This window comes from Salmo trutta, chromosome 13, assembly GCF_901001165.1.
Source record: "Salmo trutta chromosome 13, fSalTru1.1, whole genome shotgun sequence".
NCBI classification, from domain to species: domain Eukaryota; kingdom Metazoa; phylum Chordata; class Actinopteri; order Salmoniformes; family Salmonidae; genus Salmo; species Salmo trutta.
This window is the reverse complement of record NC_042969.1, coordinates 25755069-25779296: the sequence shown is the minus strand read 5'-3', so window position 1 is coordinate 25779296 and position 24228 is coordinate 25755069. Positions and strand designations below refer to the sequence as shown.

The 24228-nt window shown below is 43.1% G+C and overlaps 1 protein-coding gene across 2 annotated transcripts; it reads right to left on the bottom strand.

The window, feature by feature from the left end:
- Window positions 1–70: 70 nt before the first annotated feature.
- Window positions 71–23769, bottom strand: LOC115205514 (long-chain-fatty-acid--CoA ligase 1). 2 transcript variants are annotated; one of them, XM_029771580.1, is made up of 21 exons: window positions 23687–23769; window positions 15682–15906; window positions 13594–13708; window positions 13442–13506; window positions 12621–12722; window positions 12338–12437; window positions 11982–12157; window positions 11702–11734; window positions 11543–11594; window positions 11323–11396; window positions 10567–10644; window positions 10242–10376; window positions 9992–10126; window positions 9760–9855; window positions 9188–9260; window positions 8853–8941; window positions 8436–8552; window positions 7348–7491; window positions 4279–4380; window positions 3843–3914; window positions 71–3723 (listed from the first exon to the last, which is right to left on the bottom strand). In XM_029771580.1, the coding sequence occupies exons 2-21, from the start codon at window positions 15874–15876 to the stop codon at window positions 3583–3585; spliced, it is 2094 nt and encodes a 697-aa protein (XP_029627440.1). In that variant the 5' UTR covers window positions 15877–15906; window positions 23687–23769; the 3' UTR covers window positions 71–3582. The 2 variants fall into 2 exon arrangements, with proteins under 2 accessions (XP_029627440.1, XP_029627441.1); XM_029771581.1 differs by lacking the exon at window positions 23687–23769 and adding an exon at window positions 20777–20883.
- Between the last annotated feature and the right edge of the window lie 459 nt (window positions 23770–24228).

Sequence of the window (24228 nt, the reverse complement as noted above, 5' to 3'; positions counted from 1 at the left end):
CCATCACACAACACACTCATGTACGGATGGAGAGAACTACTCTGCCATTTTAAATGAATACACAAATCTGTTTATGGGGAACAGTTTCTCCGAAAATCTGTATTTATTTTTTACAAAACAAACAAATCCAAGACAACATAGTAGTCGAAATAACACATCAACACCAAGTTTAAACTATGCAATATTTCATATTAGCGACACTTAAAAAAAAAAAAAAATGTATCACTCGTGCAATTTTCACAATTATGTGGTACATTTTGAAAACTCAGAACATTTTCAACTGACTGAGTAGAACAAACATTACCAAAGTCACTTGTTCACTGCACCAAATCACTCTTTCAATTCAGATACATATTCAATCTAAGCATCTGCTTTTCAAAATGCAATATTCACTTTACTTTTGATCAGATTTTTTTGTCATTCGTTAACAAACGATCACAAACAACTGAACCAAAAATGTGTAGTTAACATATATAGTTTGATAACTGGTTAAAACTAGAAATGTGTATCTTGTATTTTTTGCCATTTGATTAAATGGTTGTTAAAATGATTCAATAGTGAGTACATCATTATCTGATGTATTGGAGACTAAACTAAATGTGCTCATACTATTTAATGGAAAACTTTGATTTAGCATAAATGAGTCAGTGGTGAAAGATGAACCCCCAATGAATGCAAAATCAAAGGTTCTGAACATAAGATAGGTATATAACCTTACAAGTGTTTTGAAAATAGACCACTTACATCAAAAAAATTTGACAAATTGATTGAAAACTGTAAATCACATATCATCTGATTATACATGTGAAACAAGTTGTGCACATGAATCATAACACCACAACCTAATAAAAACAGCTAACAATTCAATAAAATAATTAATTTGAATGAATTTTCCCCCACACAAATAATTTACACATATTCTATACCTTACAAAGATTGTCTGTAGAAAGTCTAAATTCAAATGTATCTAAAGTAATGGTGTTGAATGAAATAAGATGCTATAGTCCTTCCCAAGATTACATTGAACATTTTCACAATCATGGTTCTCGATCTCAAGCTTTCACATCACTGAACCACTAAAGAACAGTGCAAACAAAAACACATTGCCTATATATATATCCATCTAAGAAAGAAAAAAATAATAATCACATTTAGGCTTTAGTGTTTAGGTATTTGTGTTTTGAGGGTGTTGTGGAAAGTGAGAACATGTAGCCCTGAGAGTTGCAGTACAAAAGGAGGAGATGCCTGAGAACTCAGCACAAACCACTACTTCATTTGATGCTGATGCTTCATTCTGCAATAGTTGCAGGAGTCAATAAAAATAAAAAAATCCTTAGGATTACACACATTCATGTATTGATACATCTTAACCTGAAAAAAACATTCCTGAAAATATTTATAATTCAATACAAATCATTACCCTATAGCAGGGGTCTCCAATTACATTCATCCACATGCCAATTTTTTTTCTTGAGCGGATGGTTGGGGTGCCAGAACATAATTACAAATAATTTGTAAAATGCAAATTGACTGAAAGAATCCCAAACAGACAAAAAAAAAAATAATAATTTCAACCCTTAATTACATTGGAATATGATCACATATTCCTTTATTTATTCATTCATGGTAATACTTAGAAACAGCTGTTCTAAATAAAAAAAAAAAATCACTGAGACGGCTTTTCTAAATTAAAATCACTTTGGAGATGATTCTGCCCCCCACCCCACTCCACTCCCAAAAATAAAATTGTAGAAATGTGTATTTGTTTGCTCAGAAAACTTGGCGGGCCGCCTATTGGGGTTACCCAGCCCTATAGAGTGGTAGATTTTCTACAGGCAGGCATGTTACCCAGCCCTATAGAGTGGTAGATTTTCTACAGGCAGGCATGTTACCCAGCCCTATAGAGTGGTAGATTTTCTACAGGCAGGCATGTTACCCAGCCCTATAGAGTGGTAGATTTTCTACAGGCAGGCATGTTACCCAGCCCTATAGAGTGGTAGATTTTCTACAGGCAGGCATGTTACCCAGCCCTATAGAGTGGTAGATTTTCTACAGGCAGGCATGTTACCCAGCCCTATTGAGTGGTAGATTTTCTACAGGCAGGCATGTTACCCAGCCCTATAGAGTGGTAGATTTTCTACAGGCAGGCATGTTACCCAGCCCTATAGAGTGGTAGATTTTCTACAGGCAGGCATGTTACCCAGCCCTATAGAGTGGTAGATTTTCTACAGGCAGGCATGTTACCCAGCCCTATAGAGTGGTAGATTTTCTACAGGCAGGCATGTTACCCAGCCCTATAGAGTGGTAGATTTTCTACAGGCAGGCATGTTACCCAGCCCTATAGAGTGGTAGATTTTCTACAGGCAGGCATGTATCCTAAGATATAGTTCCCCTTTACACGGTTTCACCATCCCTTAAAGCCTATGATAACATCCACAAGTCTTCATTGGAATTCATTGTATGTTTGCAGTAAATAAATCTAAGGCCCTAAAAATTGCCGAAGACTCCAGCCACCCAAGTCATAGACTTATCTCTGCTACCGCACGGCAAGCGGTACTGGAACGCCAAGTCTGGGACCTAAAGACTCCTTAACAGCCCCTACCCCCAAGCCATAACTGCTAAACAGTTAAATCAAATGACTACCTGGACAATATGCATTGACCCCCTTATTTATTACTATTTTTTGCACTGACTCTCTTGCACAGGCTCCATGTACACTCACGAGACTATCCACACACACACACACACACACACACAAACACACACACAGAGACGCCACACGCACACACACGCTGCTGCTACTCTGTTTATTATCTATGCATAGTCACTTTACCCCTACCTAAACATACCTATTACCTTAATTACCTGGACTAACCCTGTACCCATGCACATTGACTCAGTACCCGTACTCCTTGTACATAGCCATGTTATTGTTATTTTTATTGTGTTACTATTTTTCCTTCAGTTTATTTAGCAAAGTTTTCATACTTTAAAAAAAACGTACTTGGTTAAGGGCTAGTAAGTAAGCATTTCACAGTAAGATCTAGCTACACCTGTTGTATTTGACGCATGTAAAACGTGATTGGGTTCGTAATATACATGATGGCACTGGACGGTGGTGGTTTACTGGTACCTCATTCACTTGACCTTTTGAAAGTCACCAATTGTCAACTAAGATGATTGACGTGCTCACAATACTCAACTAGTATCAGGATAGATAGACAAGCTTTGGAAAAGGAAGCCCTGAAAAATGAGAGCCGGGTGTGTCGTTTGTTCTGTACATGAGAAGACTAATGAGGTATGGTATCATTTACTGACAGTTGCTATATACCAGTATATGGAATTATTTACAGTACTGATGCAATGTGGTATCATTTACTGACAGTTGAGAGTGACATAAAGAACAGTTTCTTCTTCCCAAATGATCCTATTGTGTTTTGTTCCTATTCAGACAGAGAGCAACTGGTCATACAGGGTAAAGTGTATCCATAGACCAGGCCTCACAGACATGTTCTCAATCAGTTTCATAGAAGATCTCTTCTACCAGCTCTGGTTACACCCTACCTTCCGTCTTCCCATTGTTCACATCTTGATCTTGGAGTACAGTTTGTCAATCTGCTCCCTGAAGTAGTTCCTGAGTTCTGCTCTCTTGGCTTTCAGGGTGGGAGTGAGAAGTCCATTTTGGATAGAAAACATCTCTGTGAACAGGGTGATGTCCTTCACCTGATCAAAACAAGAGACATGAAACAGATAATAGTTATGTTCTCCAGTTAAGACCTGATATGTAATCAAACAGACTGTCAATATTCTCTCAAATATTTTGTCTAAGATTAACCCTTTACCTGCTCAAAAGATTTCAGACCACTGTCTTTTCCTAGTTTCAAGATGTCTTCCAAGATGGCCTTCTTTACATCCTACAGAGACAAAAACACTTAATTTCAAATGGTGTGAATTCTCCAACATATTCAAGTCGATGTTCTATATCAGGGATGGGCAACTAGCGGCCTGCAACCCTCCCTTTTGTAGGTCCACAGCTCAACCCCCCCCCTGAAAGAAATTAAGAAATCTGCAGTTTCTCTTCTGTCAGTCACCGACAGTCACTCAATTAGCCCATGTCAGTCACTAAATTAGCCCATGTCAGCTAACATTTTTTGATTGTTAAGTTAGTCTAGCCAGCTATCATGGTCCAACTACAGACCGGGGGGCCCACATTGACATCCCTCTTGAAAATATATCAAGTCTAAATTGTGAATCGGTGCAGATGGTCAGTGGTCCTACCATGTTGTTGCATAGGTCTCCGTAGGATCCCTCCAGTCCTCTCTTCTTGGCCCAGCCAGGAAGGAAGTCAGGATCTGGTACAATGATGGCTACTAGGCATGCCTGGAGGAGAACACAACATTATAGCTGAGGGCTGTGCATTCTCACTCTGTCCACCTCATTTCCCAATGTTGCCATGAGCACAGCCAAACACGGAAGTGAAGGATTCAACTCCCACTTTACTTCCCTACTGCAGTGCGCCAGTGGCAAACTTGCCAGAGTAAATATTTGAAAGAGTCAATTTATAGAGTATAAAAGTAAACAAGTGTAATTTAATCTTTTTTTAATTCAAGTTCGCTAACGTTAGCTAGACCTACTAGTAGGCTATTTCTGTTGTGATAACGTAAGTTGTGTCAAGTTAAAGCCCGGGCCATCCACCAAGCTAATAACGATAACTAACGATAAACTACAGGCTACATAACTATAAAACGTTGGTGAGCATCCACACTTGAGGAAGGTTTATCCTTTTACATTCCTACACCTGTCAATCAACGCATCCTACTGCACACTTCCTATTAATACGGTGGTAACACAGACCATTCATGAGGTCTGAACCACAGATACTGGTTCAGACCATTCAGTGCTTTCATGGTGTGTTCATTGTCAGTGACAACTGCAAATAATACTTCAATGTACAGTGCATTAGGAAAGAATTCAGACATTGACTTTTTCCACATTTTGTTACATTACAGCCTTATTCTAAAATGTATTAAATAATTGTTTCCCTCTTCAATCTACACACAATACCCCGTAATGACAAATAAAAAACACTTTTAGACATTTTTAATTTACACAAGTATTCAGACCCTTTGATATGAGACTCAAAATTGAGCTAAGGTGGATCCTGTTTCCATTGATCATCCTTGAGATGTTTCTACAACTTGATTGGAGACCACCAGTGGTAAATTCAATTGATTGGACATGATTTGGAAAGGCACACACGTCTATATTAGGTCCCACAGTGGACAGTGCAGGTCAGAGCCAAAACCAAGCCACGAGGTCGAAGGAATTGTCTGTAGAGCTCCGAGGCAGGATTGTGTCGAAGCACAGATCTGGGGAAGGGAATCAAAAAATGTCTGCAGCATTGAAGGTCCCCAAGAACACAGTGACCTCCCTCATTCTTAAATGGAAGACTTTTGGAACCACCAAGACTCTTCAAAGAGCTGGCCACCCGGCCAAACAGGTGACCAAGAACCCGATTGAAGCTCTGTCAGAGCTTCAGAGTTCCTCTGTGGAGATGGGAGAACCTTCCAGAAGGACAACCGTCTCTGCAGAATTAGAAAAGTTACCTAAAGGACTCAGATCATGAGAACCAAGATTTAACTTTTTGGCCTGAATGCCAAGCGTCACGTCTGGAGGAAACCTGGCACCATACGGTGAAGCATGATGGTGGCAGCATCATACAGTGGGGATGAAAATAGCTGTGCAGCGATGCTCCCCATCCAACCTGACAGAGCATGAGAGGATCTGCAGAGAAGAACTGGAGAAACTCCCCAAATACATGTGTGCCAAGCTTGTAGCGTCATACCCAAGAAGACTTGAGGCTGTAATCGCTACCAAAGTTGCTTCAACAAAGTACTGAGTAAAGGGTCTGAATACTTATGTAAATGTGATATTTCCAGAGGGGGAGGGGTTTAAATACATTTGCAAACATTTCTAACACCTGTTTTGGCTTTGTCATTATGTATTGTCCATAGCCTACGTCACTTCCGTTTACAGCCTAACTTGAATAACCGCTCACGCCTCCTGTTATGTTTCATGTCAAAATAACGGCATAGGCAAACAGCTTAGACCTGGTCATGTAACCATTTGGATCAGTTTTGATCTATTCTGGACAGTTTAGAAGGTCAGAAAGGTACATTAGGACACTCATAAGGTGTATGTTGTCAGGATTCAGCCCAGTGTTAAGATAGGCCTACTATAGGATAATATGGCCTACTATAGGATAATATGGCCTACTATAGGATAATATGGCCTACTATAGGATAATATGGCCTACTACAGGATAGCCTGCATCTCTCCTCCAACAGGCTGAAGAAAATAAGTCGATATGTGTCCAAGAAGCTTTTGTAGTGTGGGTTTTCCTGGGACCCCACAAGATGTAAGAGGATTCGCCGTGGCAGCGGAGAGGCCAGGTGCGTAACTGCACTACAGAACAATGAAGACAGACAAGCTAGAGATGTAGCCTCTCGTCTAAATTACAAGCATATACATATTAGCCCATAATTCATAAACTCAATGTTAAGATTAATACTGCAGTGAATATCCAGCCGATTTACACAGCAAAATAAAAAAATACTTTATCGGATAACGAAATCATAGTGTAGGCTATCTAACCTATGTTCGGCGCCGAGGCTGCGGCGTGCCGGGTAATCAGCTTGAAAAGCTACCTTATTGTTTCAGTTTTTTAGGGACAAGAAATGTATCCTACCTAGACTACAACACAATGTAATGAAGAACGTTATTGTTTTCAAGTGAGTGCCAAACTGTAGTCTAGGCTGTAAACTGCAGTGACTAGCCTATGTTATTTGAATAACCACGACAAAAGCCTGGCATTTTAAATTCATATTCATTTAGAAATAACTGCATCTAGCCTGCCTGATTGGGCAACTATTGGGAACAATTAATGTTTTTTCCACATCAGTTTAGCCTACAAGGTCCAGGCACATTAGCAGGACAGTAATATGGTGTATTTTGTCATGATGTATCACCTAACAGAAACATGCTAATGCAGGGATTTCTAGCGGGGCACATATTAATTATGATAATGCGCGGAGAAAGTTGTATCCATAGGTTCTGCGTTTGGCTTCAGTGTTTTAAAAGCGTTCAAAAATGAGGTGGATACCAGGGTTGTATTCATTAGGACTAAAGGTAGCAAAACGTTTTGCATCTAAAACAATTAAATAAAAGGGTGTTTCTTATTGGACAGCGCAGGTAGTACCTCCCAGTTTCAGTCCATTAACTTTCTAATGAATATGACCCAGTAGTATATCCATTTTCCTTATGGACACAGTATCAATCCTTCCTTACCTGTAGGCTGTCCCCGTGCACAAAGACCTGTGCCACTGCGTCACTCCTGGTGTAGATATTCTCAATCTTCTCCGGTGCAATGTACTCTCCCTGGGCCAGCTTGAAGATGTGCTTCTTCCTGTCCACAATTTTCAAAGTGCCGTTCTGTACACACAGATGAGAGATCATAATAAGAGTGTTAAGAAACAGTAGGCGGATATAGAGGCTGTATACAGTCATTGGTCAGTTTATTAGGTACACAAAAATGGATCGCTCCTACAGTGAGTCATGTGGTCGTGGCTTGCTATATATAAAAGCAGGCATACCGGCATCCACTTACTGTTTGATTGAACGTTAGCATGGGCAAAACAGAAACTCAAGCGGCTTTGAGCGTGGTATGATAGACGGTGCCAGGCGTGCCAGATCCAGTTTCTCAGAAACGGCCGCCTTCATGGGCTTTTCACCCAGGACAGTGTCTAGGGTTTACCGAGAATGGTGCGACAAACAAAAAACATCCATTCAGCGGCAGTCCTGTGGACGTAAACCGCTTGTTGATGAGAGGTTGAAGGAGAATGGCAAGTATTGTGCAAGCTAACAGGTGGACAAATAACGGAGCTTTACAACAGTGGTGTGTAGAGCGGCATCTCGGAACGCACAACTCGTCGGTCTTTGTCACAGACGGACTATTGCAGCAGACGACCACAGCGGGTTCCACTCAGCTAAAAACAAGAAGAGCCCCTCCAGTGGGCACGCCATCACCAACACTGGACAGTTGAGGAGTGGAAGAACATTGCCTGGTCTGACGAATCCCGGTTCCTGTTGTGTCATGCTGATGGCAGAGTCAGGATTTAGTGTAAGCAGCATGAGTCCATGGCCCATCCTGCCTGGTGTCAATGGTACAGGCTGGTGACGGTGTACCACTTTCCAATCTGCAGAAACTGCGTAATGCCATTGCGTCAGCATGGACCAACATCCCTGTGGAACATTTCAGGCTTGTAGAATCCAAGACCCGAAGAATTCAGGACGTTCTGGATGCAAAGGGGGGTCTGACCGGTACTAGATAGGTACCTAATAAACTGGCCAGGTGTGTGAGTGAGTTACACACTCACCGGTAACCACTTGCCAATGTCCCCTGTGTGGACCCAGCCGTTAGCATCAATGGTCTCCTCAGTCTTCTCTGGGTCCTTCAAGTAGCCCAGAAACACGTTAGCTCCTTTCACACACACCTGGAAAAACACACACACATCCTATAGATTTAGTGCATGGAGTGTAAAGGGGATATGACCTATTTCAATGTTGATGAGGTAAACACTGCAAAAACACAATCTTTACATAACATTCTGGATGGATCCTAAATGCCACTATTCCCTTTATAGTGCAGTACTTATGACCAGAGGGCCTGGTCAAAAGTAGTTCACTATAAAGGGAGTAAGGTGCCATTTGTGACAGACTTCAGTAGAGTAACAGCTTCATGTTAAACAACACCACTGGGTACCAAGGGCAATGCCAGGCTCCCACCCACCCACCTCTCCCTCTCCATTGGCAGCCAGGTAGTTCATCTCAGCCACATCCACCAGCTTCACCGAGTTACATGGCAGGGGCGCTCCAACATGACCTGGGGAGGGAAGCACAGAAACAGCCCAGAGTTAGCCTCCATAAACACAACTAGGCTATGTCCCAAATGGCACCCTATTCCCTATATGGTGCACTACCTTTGACCAGAGCCTTATGGAATAGGGTGCCATCCCTCACAGGACCCCCAGGGGGAGTTAGTGACTGGCTATAGTATACAACCTCTCTCCATAAACGGGATGACTAATGTGTGACGGTTAATGCATCGGTGGGGCAGTGTGTTCATTACCTGCTGTCCAATCCCCTGGTACTGTCATTGTGCAGCCCGCTGTGCATTCAGTCTGTCCATACCCCTCATACAACTGTTAAAAGAAAATGTACTTTTTTTGCACTGTTTCCATGATTTTTATGTATGATGCAGGACTGGGTCTGTCCTAGACATTGCATGGGAGTCTTATATTGATAATATACAGCTGGATTTCAATCATATCAATACCAAACTGACAGGCAAATTTCTACCTGAGAAACTTTAATAGTCTTGAATGGTATGTTAACCATTTACCCATCACGTGACTTTCAGAGCCTGGACCTTAAAACAGGATGAAAGAAACAGCACACTGCTCTTGATAGTATCACTGGTATTTAATAAGCTTACGAATCGGCCCAACGGCCTTCGTCAGAGCAAGCCTGGACCTTGCACTAACTAGTCCGACACAAACATATAGTCCCTACAATCTACTTTACTGGCCTGGAACACTCATGAGATCCTACAGCTGGGCATCAGTATACCACCACACTACAACCTCCGCTGGAGCTACCCAATCCCAGAATGCACAAGTGGAGACCCTAAGACAGACTCACTTGGCAGCCCAGAGCGGCTCGCAGGAACGTCAGCACCGTGGCAGACACAGGGGCAGCACCTGTTATCATCAGACGCACCCGTCCTCCCAGACTGGCCTACAGGGGGCACCAGAGAGACAAGAATCAGGAGGTCATTAAGATGGCTGGACAAGTTTTGGACATGTTTTACTATGTGCCATTCAGTGATCTGTGGAGCACAGTGGTTCTTTCAGTCAGGGAGGAGATACAGTACCTGCACTTTCCTAAAGATGAGTTTGTCCCAGATGCTGTCCCTCCTAATGATGCCACTCAGCAGCTCAGACTCTTTCCTTTTAAAGGCAAAGTCCAGCACCCACCTCTTCAGAGAGGTGTTAGCCTGCCCATAGATCTGAAGACAGGGCATTATGAGGTCAAAATAAAGCAACAACTGTAGTCAACACGAGAGCTGTAGCAGGCAGCAGGGCATTACAGGAAACGTAGTTAGGAGAGTCAGTGTTTCTCACCTTGTCGAACATCCTGTTGAGGAGGCGTGGCACCACAGGAAACACTGTAGGCCTCAGGGTGGTGAGGTCATCCATCAGCAGGCGGATGTCTCCCTGGAAGAAACCAATCCGACCCCCATGCACCAGAATGACCCCCTGGGGTGAGAGGTCAGAGGTTAGAATAGCACAGAGGTGGAGAGGACAAATGATGTGTAAAAACTCAAACAGGTCTGTAGATATGGGACCATATCTGGCAAAAAAGCATCACGCATTTACATTGTAGGAGAAGAATTTGAAGGTCAGAGGACTTACAGTAGCACAAAGATAGAAAAGCATGGATACATACCTCTACAACCCTCTCGAACATATGAGCAAGGGGCAGGTAGGATATATGAACATCGTGGTGGTCTAATATGAGGTGACCCTAAAGGATACACACGCACGATAAACACATACAGAACAAGGGGAGATAATGATTATGAGACCCCCTACAACCACCACCCGCTCAAACATGTGTGTCAGAGGCAGGTATGGCAGCAGTACATCCTCGTGGTTAGGCAGGCAACAAGCCTGGAGCCCACAGAACCAGAGGCGAGTAGACGAGAGGACAGAGGCAGGCGGGCCAGAGCAGCACAGAAAGACAGAGACACACCGGGTTAGCATGTTAGCGCTGAAACAGATACACTGGCATTAGCAGAGAGGAGAGAAAGAGGTTCAGAAATAAGTTACAGCACAAATAGCTTAGCAGTAAATCTTGGCACTTGCAGAAAGGAGATTTGAGTAAGACAGACACAATAGAGACAAGGTTTCACAGCACAATTTTTCAGACAGCAACAGACAGTCCTCATGAGCATGTGGGTATCACATTAGATGGCAAGACAGTGTTTTTACATGACTAGGTTGGGTGTAAACATGATATGACACCATCTTTCCTTACAATCATTAGCTCGTATGATTCACAACTACAGGAAACATTTGAATACCAAGGGGCTGAAGTGACTCTATCCTGAACTGTGGGAGTTCAACTGTGGAGAAGACATGTGAGCAAATAGGTTTGTTCATCATGTGTTAGTCGTAAAACAACACTGTTCTATCGTTTTACCTGAATGACTTTGATAAAGGCAGAGCAGTTGGAAGCAACATTCCCATGTGTCAGCATGGCACCCTTTGGATTCCCTGAGGAAGACAACACAAAAATGAGAGACTAGCCTCATACATGTGGACACATTAAACAGCACTCTTCAGATAGAGCCACACAAGAGGGCCATAGAGGCCATCTTAGCACAGTGCTCCGTTTGGCGTTGGATCATACAATGGCTTACCTGTGGTTCCACTGGTGAAGCAGACGACAGCCATGTCTTCAGGACCGGGAGGCTGCAGAGAGCAAAGGGTCACAGGTCAAAGAACTGAATGAATGAAGGCGAAATCAACTCCAATCAATATGGGGCATGAGGGAGGGACAGAGAGGTATCTTTACTCACAACTGGTTGGTGGTGGTGGGCCTTGCCGATAGTCTAGAAGAAGACAACATGAACGTAGCTTGAATATGTAGTAGCACTAGCTAGTCTCATGGGACAACACCAGATTTTAGGACTTCACTTGTGGTAAAGACAGACGCAAAACAACGCAATTCTAGACTGCACCTACCTAAAGTCTGCGGTTTAGCACAAAAAAACAAAAGCTCTGAGAATTTGAAGCGAGTTTAGTTACGAAAGTGGTAAAACAGACAGCCCAGTTATAAGTCAGAGTTTCTCCCCTCACCTCCACTTGGCTCAGGCTGAGAATGTCGATGCCACAGTCCTTCCCCTTGGCCACCAGCTCATCATCAAAGGGCTCCATGAGGATGATGGTTCTGACACTGTGCTCCCTGCCAGAGACACACTCCAGGACCAGCCTGGCCTTCTCAGGGACGTCACACAGTATGCTGGAAATGGTGGCTGTGCGCACGCGTACACACACAGAGAGGAGAGAGAGAGACAAAGTGAGGTAAATTGGGTCAACCACCAAACCCACAAGAAATTCTGTCTCAATGAGATAAGCTGGGCATATAAAAGCAGATGGAAATATTACAATTTAAATGTATTCTTATTTGAGAGCTTCTCTTAGTTGTTGCTCACCCTTGTCGATGACGTAGGCGATGGCCTCAGTGCCCAGAGTGTCATACAGGGGCACAGCCACCAGGGAGAAGGTATAGCAGGCCAGCTCAGCGATGGTCCACTGCAGACACACAGAGCACATGACTCAAACCAGTCTTATAGAAAGAGCTGTGTGCCTGTGTAGTATTTACCCCACAAGTCGCAGATTCAGAATGAACCAGTTCAACGTGGTTAACATTGTATGTGACTGTGTCCTATTTCATGACGTGCTGCTCTTCAAGTCGGTTCATGACGTGCTGCTCACCTCTGGTCGGTTCTGAGCGAAGATGCCAATGAACTGGTCTTTGGTTTGAGTGTGTCCCCTGTGGAGCAGCGCTGAGCCCAGGTTCTCTGCCTTCTCTGCTACCTGGGGGTGGAGGGGACACAGCTCGTTATTTAACTAGGCAAGTCAGTTAAGAACAAATTCTTATTTTCAATGACAGCCTGAGAACAGTGGGTTAACTGCCTTGTTCAGGGGCAGAACGACAGATTTTTATCTTGTCAGCTCGGGGATTCGATCTTGCAACCTTTCGGGTTACTAGTCCAACGCTCTAACCACTAGGCTACCTGCCGCCCCAGGGGAGGGTGGGGTGGAGGGCAAACAGCTCTTTAGGGAAGGGGTGGAGGGCAAACAGCTCATTAGTGATACACACTCCAGGATGGATGACTCAGCAGAACACCTGGGACATATTCATTAGTACACACTGTAGCAAAACATTTTGTAGCGGAAAATTATTTTGCAAGAACAGTTTCTTATTGGACAAGTTCAGGTAGTGCCTCTCCGTTTCCCTCCGTTTGGTGTCTAGTGAATATGACCCTGCGGTCTCAGAGGAGAGGGGGAACACTAGGAAGAGTGACAGAGGAGGGGGAGGGGAATCCCTTGTGGTTTGGATGGGAGTGGCTGGCTTTCTGTTTAAATAGAGCACTCAGACACACCACGTGGCCTTGTAGACTGTCTAATTATGATAGAATAGTGCACCAAACAATCTTTTACTGCCTAAAACTACATTTGGTATAACATCTAAGCAGAAATATATTAATCATACTAGAAAAAGAGAAAGTGACAGATTAATGTTGTTGTCCTACCTCGGAGTATGACAGCCACTCATAGGGCTGGCTTGGTTGTCTTGCTCCAAGACAGGGACCATTGTCTAGTGGAAAACACACAATGAACATTTCAAATCACCTCAATGTCCTAGTACGTCGAGTCTACATAAGGTGCTTAGCGAGACACTCACTGGAGACCCGTGCGCCCCTGAGGAAGAACTCATACATGGTCTTGGCGTCGTTGTACAGGTGGGTCATGTGTTTGTCGCTGTCCATCAGCGCTGACCGGCGGGCATACTCTCCTCCCTGGCAGGAAACAGACAGGAAACACAGTAAACAGCCATCATACAGGCCACTAGCTCACGGTCTGACTACAATAGGTATGACCCAAAGACGTCGGCACAAACACCAAGATTTAAAAGTGAGGAAGTCCTCTGTGTGCTAATGGTTTAATGACTAGCTGTGGAGAAGCCATTTCAACAGGGTTGTTCATTGTGCTCATCCATCCTGTTCTTTTCCGAGTCATTTCTGTTTGTGTGAGGCATTGTGTTTACTCACTCAAGTATAGCTACACATGCATCTAACTAAGCTGGCCAACGCCTTTTCTGGGCCAAGTGTGGTGGGTACGCTCCACCCATAACATAAGGCCACTCTCAGGCCACAAATGTGAAACCAAGGGCACTAGAGACTAGGCAGGCCACTACTCAAACAGCCTCAGGCACCTCACTGTGGGAGTATAGTACAGCCCTGCACTAAGGATAGTACTATATCTTTAGCTGGCATATACAGCCCTGCACTAAGGATAGTACTAGATCTTTAGCTGGCATATACAGCCCTGCACTAAGGATAGTACTATATCTTTAGCTGGCATATACAGCCCTGCACTAAGGACAGTACTATATCTTTAGCTGGCATATACAGTCCTGCACTAAGGATAGTACTATATCTTTAGCTGGCATTAACAGCCCTGCACTAAGGACAGTACTATATATCTTTAGCTGGCATATAAAGCCCTGCACTAAGGATACTACTATATCTTTAGCTGGCATATACAGTCCTGCACTAAGGATAGTACTATATCTTTAGCTGGCATATACAGCCCTGCACTAAGGATAGTACTATATCTTTAGCTGGCATATACAGCCCTGCACTAAGGATAGTACTATATCTTTAGCTGGCATATACAGCCCTGCACTAAGGATAGTACTATATCTTTAGCTGGCATATACAGCCCTGCACTAAGGATAGTACTATATCTTTAGCTGGCATATACAGCCCTGCACTAAGGATAGTACTATATCTTTAGCTGGCATATACAGTCCTGCACTAAGGATAGTACTATATCTTTAGCTGGCATATACAGTCCTGCACTAAGGATAGTACTATATCTTTAGCTGGCATATACAGCACTGCACTAAGGATAGTACTATATCTTTAGCTGGCATATACAGCCCTGCACTAAAGATACTACTATATTTTTAGCTGGCATATACAGTCCTGCACTAAGGATAGTACTATATCTTTAGCTGGCATATACATTCCTGCACTAAAGATACTACTATATCTTTAGCTGGCATATACAGCCCTGCACTAAGGATAGTACTATATCTTTAGCTGGCATATACATTCCTGCACTAAGGATAGTACTATATCTTTAGCTGGCATATACAGCCCTGCACTAAGGATAGTACTATATCTTTAGCTGGCATATACAGCCCTGCACTAAGGATAGTACTATATCTTTAGCTGGCATATACAGTCCTGCACTAAGGATAGTACTATATCTTTAGCTGGCATATACAGTCCTGCACTAAGGATAGTACTATATCTTTAGCTGGCATATACAGCCCTGCACTAAGGATAGTACTATATCTTTAGCTGGCATATACAGCCCTGCACTAAAGATACTACTATATTTTTAGCTGGCATATACAGTCCTGCACTAAGGATAGTACTATATCTTTAGCTGGCATATACAGCCCTGCACTAAGGATAGTACTATATCTTTAGCTGGCATATACAGCCCTGCACTAAGGATAGTACTATATCTTTAGCTGGCATATACAGTCCTGCACTAAGGATAGTACTATATCTTTAGCTGGCATATACAGCCCTTACTATGACTCATGAAGTGAGGTTTTACTTGAAGAGGCAGGACTGAAAGTAACGAGAAAAAACGTGTACCTATTTACACATAACAATACTTTCAGGCATTGCCACGTCATACAGAAAGCATGCCATGTCCTTTATAATAGCAGGTCGGTGCCGACCCTCCTTACCGGAACCTCGACGGACTGCATTCTCAGGTCGCATGGTGGCTTCAGGGCCTTGGGCCGGGTGGTGTACCAGTAGGTTGTGAGAGCAGCGAATGCCCCCATACCAACCAACGTGTGTGTGGACAGGCTGCGCAGGTACTGCCGCACCTCATCCAGCTCGGGGAAGCGCAGCTGATTCAGGAGCTGCTGGGCTTGCATGGTTGGGCCTTTGCTAGCGTCTCTGTCTGTCTGTTGGGAAAAAGAGGCATTGTTAAATGAACATAGTACGTGACTATGTCCTAAACCATCAAACGAATTTCCTCCTGGTGGGAAATCAAATCATTAATAAATCGAATCATAACCCGTATCCTAAAAAGGTGATTTTCTATGTTAGTTAGCTACTAGCTTAACAAGTACTAAGCAGGGAACATTGGTTGTGAAATCAAATCAAAGTTTATTTGTCACGTGCACCGAATACAACAGGTGTAGACCTTACAGTGAAATGCTTACTTACAGGCTCTAACCAATAGTGCAAAAAATGTATTAGGTGAACAATAGGTAAGTAAAGAATTGTTTTTTTTTAAACTGTAAAAAATAACAGTAGCGAGGCTATATACAGGCACCGGGTTAGTCGGGCTGATTGAGGTAGTATGTACATGTAGATATCCATATGTTGCTCTCTATATTTAAAAGATCATACTGTTGCTGTAAACATTCTCAGGTTTGAAATTCCCATGGCATGATTTCAGCATTCATTCACTAATAGCTAGTCTTATCCTCTGTGTGAACTTCTAGTCTGTAGAACAATGGGTTGACTATGCTCTCCAATTACCCACTCGCTTTCTTTCTCTAGTAATAGTGAGTTTAAGGTTGTGGCTCTATTGAACTTTGGACCAGATAGTGGTCTTTAGCCTACATCCCAGTGTCTTGGTCTTTGACCAAGGTAGATTAACCCTCTAGAGTCTAAGCCTGCCTGACTGGGGGAGGGGGGTATTCAGACCCTTTGCTATGAGATTCGAAATTGAGCTCAGGTGCATCCTGTTTCCATTGATCATCCTTGAGATGTTTCTACAACTTGATTGTAGTTCATCTGTGGTAAATTCAATTGATTGGACATGATTTGGAAAGGCACACACCTGTCTATATAAGTTCCCACAGTTGACAGTGCATGTCATTGCAAAAGCCAAGCAATGAGGTTGAAGGAATTGTCCGTAGAGCTCCGAGACAGGGTTGTGTTGAGGCACAGATCTGGGGAAGGGTACCAAAAGGTCCCCAAGAACACAGTGGCCTCCATCATTCTTAAATGGAATTAGTTTGGAACCACCAAGACTCTTCTTATAGCTGGCCACCTCGGCCAAACTGAGCAAGCAGGAGAGAAGGGTCTTGGTCGGGGAGGTGACCAAGAACCCGATGGTCATTCTGACAGAGCACCAGAGATCCTCTGTGGAGATGGGAGAAACTTCCAGAAGGACAACCATCTCTGCACAACTCCACCAATCAGGCTTTAATGGTAGAGTGGCCAGACAGAATCCACTCCTCAGTAATAGGCATGACAGCCTGCTTGGAGTTTGCCAAAAGGCACTTAAAGGACTCTGACCATGAGAAACAAGGGGCCTGAATGCCAAGCGTCACGTCTGGAGGAAAACTGTCACCATCCCTATGGTGAAGCATGGTGGTGGCAGCATCATGCTGTGGGGATGTTTTTCAGCTGCAGGTACTGGGAGACTAGTCAGGATCAATGGAAAGATGAACTGAGCAAAGCACAAAGTACAGAGAGATCCTTGATGAAAACCTGCTCCAGAGTGCTCAGGACCTCGAAGGTTCACCTTCCAACAGGACAACGACCCTAAGCACACAGCCAAGACAATGCAGGAGTGGCTTCTGGACAAGTCTCTGAATGTTCTTGAGTGGCCCAGCCAGAGCCCGTACTTGAACCTGATCAGACATCTGTGGAGAGACCTGAAAATAGCTGTGCAGCGATGCTCCCCATCCAACCTGACAGAGCTTGAGAGGATCTGCAGAGAAGAACTGGAGAAACTCCCCAAATACAGGTGTGTCAAGCTTGTAGCGTAATACCCATGAAGACTTGCGGTTGTAATCGCTGTCAAAGGTGCTTCAACAAAGTACTGAATAAAGGTTCTGAATACTTATGTAAATGTGATATTTCCGGAGCGGGAGGGGTTTAAATACATTTGCAAACATTTCTTAAACCTGTTTTCGCGTTGTCATTATGGGGTAGTGTGTGTAGATTGATGAGGGGGGCTGTAACGTAACAAAATGTGGAAAAAGTCAAGGGGTCTGAATACTTCCCGAATGCACTGCACACACATATTTACTTAACTTTGGGGGGCCAAAAAAAATTCTAATAAATTGTGGGCCACCTGTTGCCAACCTCTGGCCTACACATCATATCCAGTCAAATAAGTGATTAAATCCACATCAGTTAGATAGATAACTGCTTTATCTAGATAAAGGTGTTTCCTGCTAACGCCAAAAGCCCTGGGTTGAAGATATGGAGGTGATGTCCCCCATGGTGCCAGCAGTGGAGCCTAGCAGGCAGGAGGAATAGGACCAACGTGACTTCTCACCTAGTTCTTCTGTCTATTACTGTCCCATGCATTTATTCTCAGACTGTTACACGCAGACACATCACCTGCTGCTAGAAAGATACACAACACAAGAGGACAAGTCTTACGTCAGGCCCCACGCTTTCCTGTCAACTAGACTATTTGATAGAATTTGGAGACAGTGTGGTGGAAATGGCACAATAACGAACTGACCAATTTATAACCAAGTCTTACTCGAGTACTTTAATTTCAGTAAAAAGCCTAACAACCATAAACCTCTGCTCTGTCTACATGCTTCCCTTCCCCAGGTTTCACAAGCAGCGTGGAGAGGTTTAAAGAAAGCACCATAGTGTGATGTACACTCTCAGACATCCTTCAGGTGTCTTTCTCCACAGCAGATATGCAACCAAGAGTGTCCTTCTGATCCACAACCCGCCACCAAACAAAACAGGTAGACAATACTGGGGTCTCAGAACTGGTCAAAACTACTGCACTTTCAGCAAACGGAAGTGTACTGTAGTGAGCTACAAGGCTAGTGTCTCCAAGAGTAGCTAGCTGATCCAAAGTGTCACTGATTCAGAGAAGCCACATGTTGCCTATAAATAGCAGAGATAACAGCAACATAATGGTGGCTAGCCAGTGGCATACAGTGAGGCCCAAACGTATTTCAACAGTCATCTTTACATTCTTTTATTATCTAACTCATCATTATTCATGATTCATTCAGGATGATCCGTAATCATGGTAGCATCCACATAAATGTAGAAGTGTTCAGACAATATTATGTTCTTATTTACAATAAATGTGACTCTGAAATGACACAATACATTATTTATCATTCATTTCTATTGGGCACAAAATGACCTGAAACACAACCAAAACAAACTGCAAATGCATCCAATAAGTTTGCAGTCACAAGCTTTGTAGTCATTGCGTGCTAGGAATATGGGACAAAATACAAAACATTTCACTACTTTAAATACACATAAGTGAACTTTTCCAAATACTTTTGTTCCCTAAAGTGTGGGGGGGGACTATGTACAAAAAGTGCTGTAATTTCTAAATGGTTCTCCCGATATGGATGAAAATACCCTCAAATTAAATCTGACAGCGAGTCTGCACTTTAACCTCATAGTCATTGTATAATTTCAAAAGTGCTGGAGTACAGAGCCAAAACAACAACAAATGTGTCACTGTACATACAGTACAACACACACAGGTTAGAGCGTTGGGCCAGTAACCGAAAGGTTTCTAGATCGAATCCCCGAGCTGACAAGGTCAAATTCTGTCGTTCTGCCCCTGAACAAGGCAGTTAACCCACTGTTCCTAGGCCGTCATTGTAAATAAGAATTTGTTCTTAACAGACTTGCCTAGTTAAATAATAAATTAAAACACACACACACACGTCTCTAGCTAACCAGAATGAGGGAAAGACAAAGGTCTTCTTAGCAGGTCAATATGTCTGTCCTCACAGGTGGCTGGCCAGTGGACAATATTGCAGGAGTCTATCTGATCAGGTGACAGTTCACAGTGACCAGAGGACAGGTAATATGTAATGTCTCAAAGGTCAGACTCAATGGTCCAACCCCATTGGCCAGAAGCCCCTCAGATATCCGCTGAATGATTACAGGAAGTGGTGATTGAGTGGGTGAAGATATGGTTAAATATATCTTTTAACAGCAACTTTTACTGGGAAAATATTAGTGGAAAGGACAGAAGGAATGTGCTGCTGTCCAATGGATGGGCAGGTTAATCAGCTTTGTACCACTATGTGTAGGCATATTATTGTGAGGTTACTCGAGGTAACAAGAACTTTGAATAATCTGATACATCCTGATGGTGACAGAGGACATAGATCAAGTAGTACCATTACCAGGCCAAGAACACCAGTCAAGGTCTGGCCAGGGAAGCCATGCATCCATTCACATCATAGCCTTGCTTGCCCTCCCAGGTTTTTCTGCCTTCCAACCAAAAGGTAACCTGAAACCTACTACAGCAGCCCGCCCGACCTCTAAACTTGGCAAGACTGGGTAGTAAAGGATCACCCCATGCCCTATCAGCCAAGCAGACCGAGGGAAGAGAGGGAGGAGCGGGAGTGCAGCTATTTAAAACAAAATGACGTTTGAACGGAAAATACTGGGCAGGGGGTATGTTGTGTGTTAGTGTGTGTTGGATAGGGGGAGCAACTCCCATTAACACGCAGAACAATTTATGGAGTGTGAGCCATCAGACGTCAAGACAGAGAGACACTGAAGTTCAACTGGAGACTCATGTCAAAGCCTTTGCATAAACACATGGGTTAATCTACAACCCCACAGTTATGGAGTTCTGGTTAATCTCATCAGTCATTTACATCATCTTCTTTACTTCTGGACATATATCCAGAGCAATGCTTGTTTCAGAGGCGTTGTGACTCATACGTGACTGGTGGTGAGTGATGTGCGTGTCCTTCAAGCCAAATCTTTTCATTCACTGACTGGGCTTATCTACATGGTAAATTCTACACCTCAGGCTCAGATTATATCACAGTCACTCTCAAAACACATACTCACTTCACTACTAATGGCCAAGTCTAAGCAGCAGCAGAGTGTCTGGGGTTGACAGACCCCCCTTCAGGCAGCTCACCTAAGGATTAAGAAGGGGGACAAACTCACTGCATTTGGTTCACTCAAAAGCTCCTCCTAAACTGCAGTGTTTACAATAATGCCACACCTGAACACATCCAAAACTTGGAGGCGTTACAGTATAATACTATGATCATTACTCTATTAGAGGAATTACAGCACTATGATCATTACTCTATTAGAGGAATTACAGCACTATGATCATTACTCTATTAGAGGAATTACAGCACTATGATCATTACTCTATTAGAGGAATTACAGCACTATGATCATTACTCTATTAGAGGAATTACAGCACTATGATCATTACTCTATTAGAGGAATTACAGCACTATGATCATTACTCTATTAGAGGAATTACAGCACTATGATCATTACTCTATTAGAGGAATTACAGCACTATGATCATTACTCTATTGTCACAACTGTATGTGTTTCATAACATGAGGCCCCTTTGTATACATGCTAAATGGACTAAAGTAGTAACAACATGAATGAAAATCATTTCAGCAAGGTCACAACAACGGAGGCCTATGTTTCTGGACAGCTCTGTATGTAGTAATGGGGGGGGGGGGTCGTGATGTATGGTGCTAATATCATATCATGAAGTCCCAAGCTCTATCTGTAAGGCTACACATGCACACAGTCTGGCCCGTCTGGCCTCTCCCAAACATACAAGCACCACATTTTTCAAGACATCTTGGAGTGGGCCCCTTTAGAGGGAGGATGAGTGGAAGAAGTGCCCTCTAAACTCAGAGTCCTAGTTATGCTACGTGTTAAGCTACATTCTAGGAGGTTTAGGACACTGTCAGTAAGTCCAGGGGTGTATTCAGTATGTCTTGCAACGGAGACTATTTACCAACCAAACAGAATGAAACGGGACCTACCTGAATTTGTCCAATAGAAACATTTTGGTTTCTGTTTGGAGTAAACCGTTTCTGTTGCAAAACATTTAGCAACAGAAGAATCTACATTATAAATACAACCTAGGTTAATGGCTTTCAAATGACAGAATGAATGCATCTGTTCCTGTTCTACAATGTCATTAACACCCAGAATGTCATCTCATCAGCTAGACCCCTAAATCATGAATGCCATAGATTGGACAGAGTGTAGAAACCACTCCAAAGCATCTTTATTTAACTAGGCAAGTCAGTTAAGAACAAATTCTTATTTACAATGACGGCCTAGGAACAGTGGGTTAACTGCCGTCTTCAGGGGAAGAAAGACACATTTTTACCTTGTCAGCTCAGGGATTCTATCGAACAACCTTTTGGTTACTGGCCCAACTCCCTAATCACTAGGCTACCTGCTGCCTGTACTAGGCTACTTGCCGCCCCTTTATTGGTTAATGAAGCAACCCCATTGATCAGTCTCGGCTACTTGTGGTCACACTGGATAAGCTTGGATTCCCTTTGCCCACCCAGGTGAACTAGGTTCACTTGGCCAAAGGTTGCAGCAGAACAGACCTCTCAGAGACCTTTCCCTTTACACCAGGGGTGTCAAACTCATGGAGGGTCTACTGTCTGAAGGTTTTTGCTTTTTCCTTTCAATCAAGACAACCAGGTGTGGGGAGTTCCTAACTAAATAGTGACCTTAATTCATAAATCACGTACAAGTGAGGAGCGAAAACCCGCAGGCACTCGGCCCACCATGGAACGAGTTCGACATCTGTTCCTTACATTGTCTCAAGACAGGCAACCAGGCCAGAGCAACTTGTTATTGACCAAGAATTTGTTCAAATGTGCAGGTTGTACAGATTTCAATACGCAAACATAGGTATATTGGAAACAATACACCCAGCAACTCGGCAAGTGCAATGGGGAAAACAATGTCCTCACAATAATAGGCTTCGGGGAGGTTTTTGTACCTGAGCACAATGAAAACAATCAACATGATGCTCCAATGACACGTAAAGGAGTTTAACTGGTCTCACTAAAACTTCTCCTAGAGCAGTGAGTGAAATGACAAGACATTGCAAGTGTGTGTGTGTGTGTGTGTGTGTGTGTGTGTGTGTGTGTGTGTGTGTGTGTGTGTGGAGACACAAAGGGGAAAGGGAGGATTAATGGGGCGTGCAAGAACCAAAGTGACAGCTGAGCTGCGACATGTTGAGCCATCCAATGAGGGAGTGTCACCTTTCACCTCAATACCTATCGTAGAGAGAGGAGAGAAAAGACCGACTGCTTCCGATGCAGCCATGGGGTGAGCAGGCAAGGGCGTGCTGTCACTTTTAAAACTCACAGTAGGGAATGCACAACCGAAATACATCAGGAAATGCTAGCTACTGCTAGTTACCAAGTTTAACTACAATCAGAAAAACTGCAATAACCGCCAAGGCACATACACTTTAGCCCATTGATTTGGTTAAATCTAGTGTGAGACACGCTTAATTGATAAATAGCGAAGTACATTAATTAGCAGCAAAAACAATCTGGATAGGAGTAGCAAGCCTACTATTAACTAACACATTGACATAGCATTATGAACAACTGTTACCAAGACGTGGCTCTGTCGCTAGCGTGTGTAGCTCTATCTAGCTATTACATTACGTATGGATCCGATCCATTCAAGCCATAAATCAACAAATGCATATAATGAGGCGATTAAAATCTGCCATCATTCCTAGCTACAATTATAAACAACGTTTATTTCATTGTATATTTTTTGGCATTATTAATATTTGCATACATTTGCTGAACAGCGTTTCCATGTATTCATTGAGGCATACCGGTATTTCAAGTTAGATAAAGGCGTTGAATAGTCTCATCTATGAAGCATAAATAGCTTTCTAAAGTAATCTATCGTAAAAACACGACATAGAAAACAACGACCACCTACCTTTGCAGCGCGCCAACGTTGTGATATTGACCATGCGTCTTGGAGGATGGCAAGTCGGTGGTACACCCGGCTGGCGAGGCGACGCTTAGCCAATCAGAGCCTATGTACGTTTTGTTCGACTGAAAATCGTTGTATGGGCACAACTCATTGGTGAATTTTGCCACTGTATCGTTTAACAGTTGTAAAATAATTGTTGTATGCTGTGTATTGTTTCTCAAATCCACATTTTGACCCCATAGGTCTAAACCCCTTTCTTTCTGTATTTGTTCCAGTACAATATCTGAAACATTCGACTTACTATTCATAGACACATGAATAGCCTACTACACTCTTTAACAAAAAAAGTTACAGGTCATATGAGGAAATCTGTCCATTGAAATAAATTCATTAGATCCTAATCTATGGATTTGACATGAATGGGAATACAGATATGCATCTGTTGGTCACAGATAATTTAATAAAAATGGGTCTCACAAGGGTCCCAGCATCTCATGTCGTTTTTTTGTGCATTCAAATTGCTATGATAAAATGCAATTGTGTTC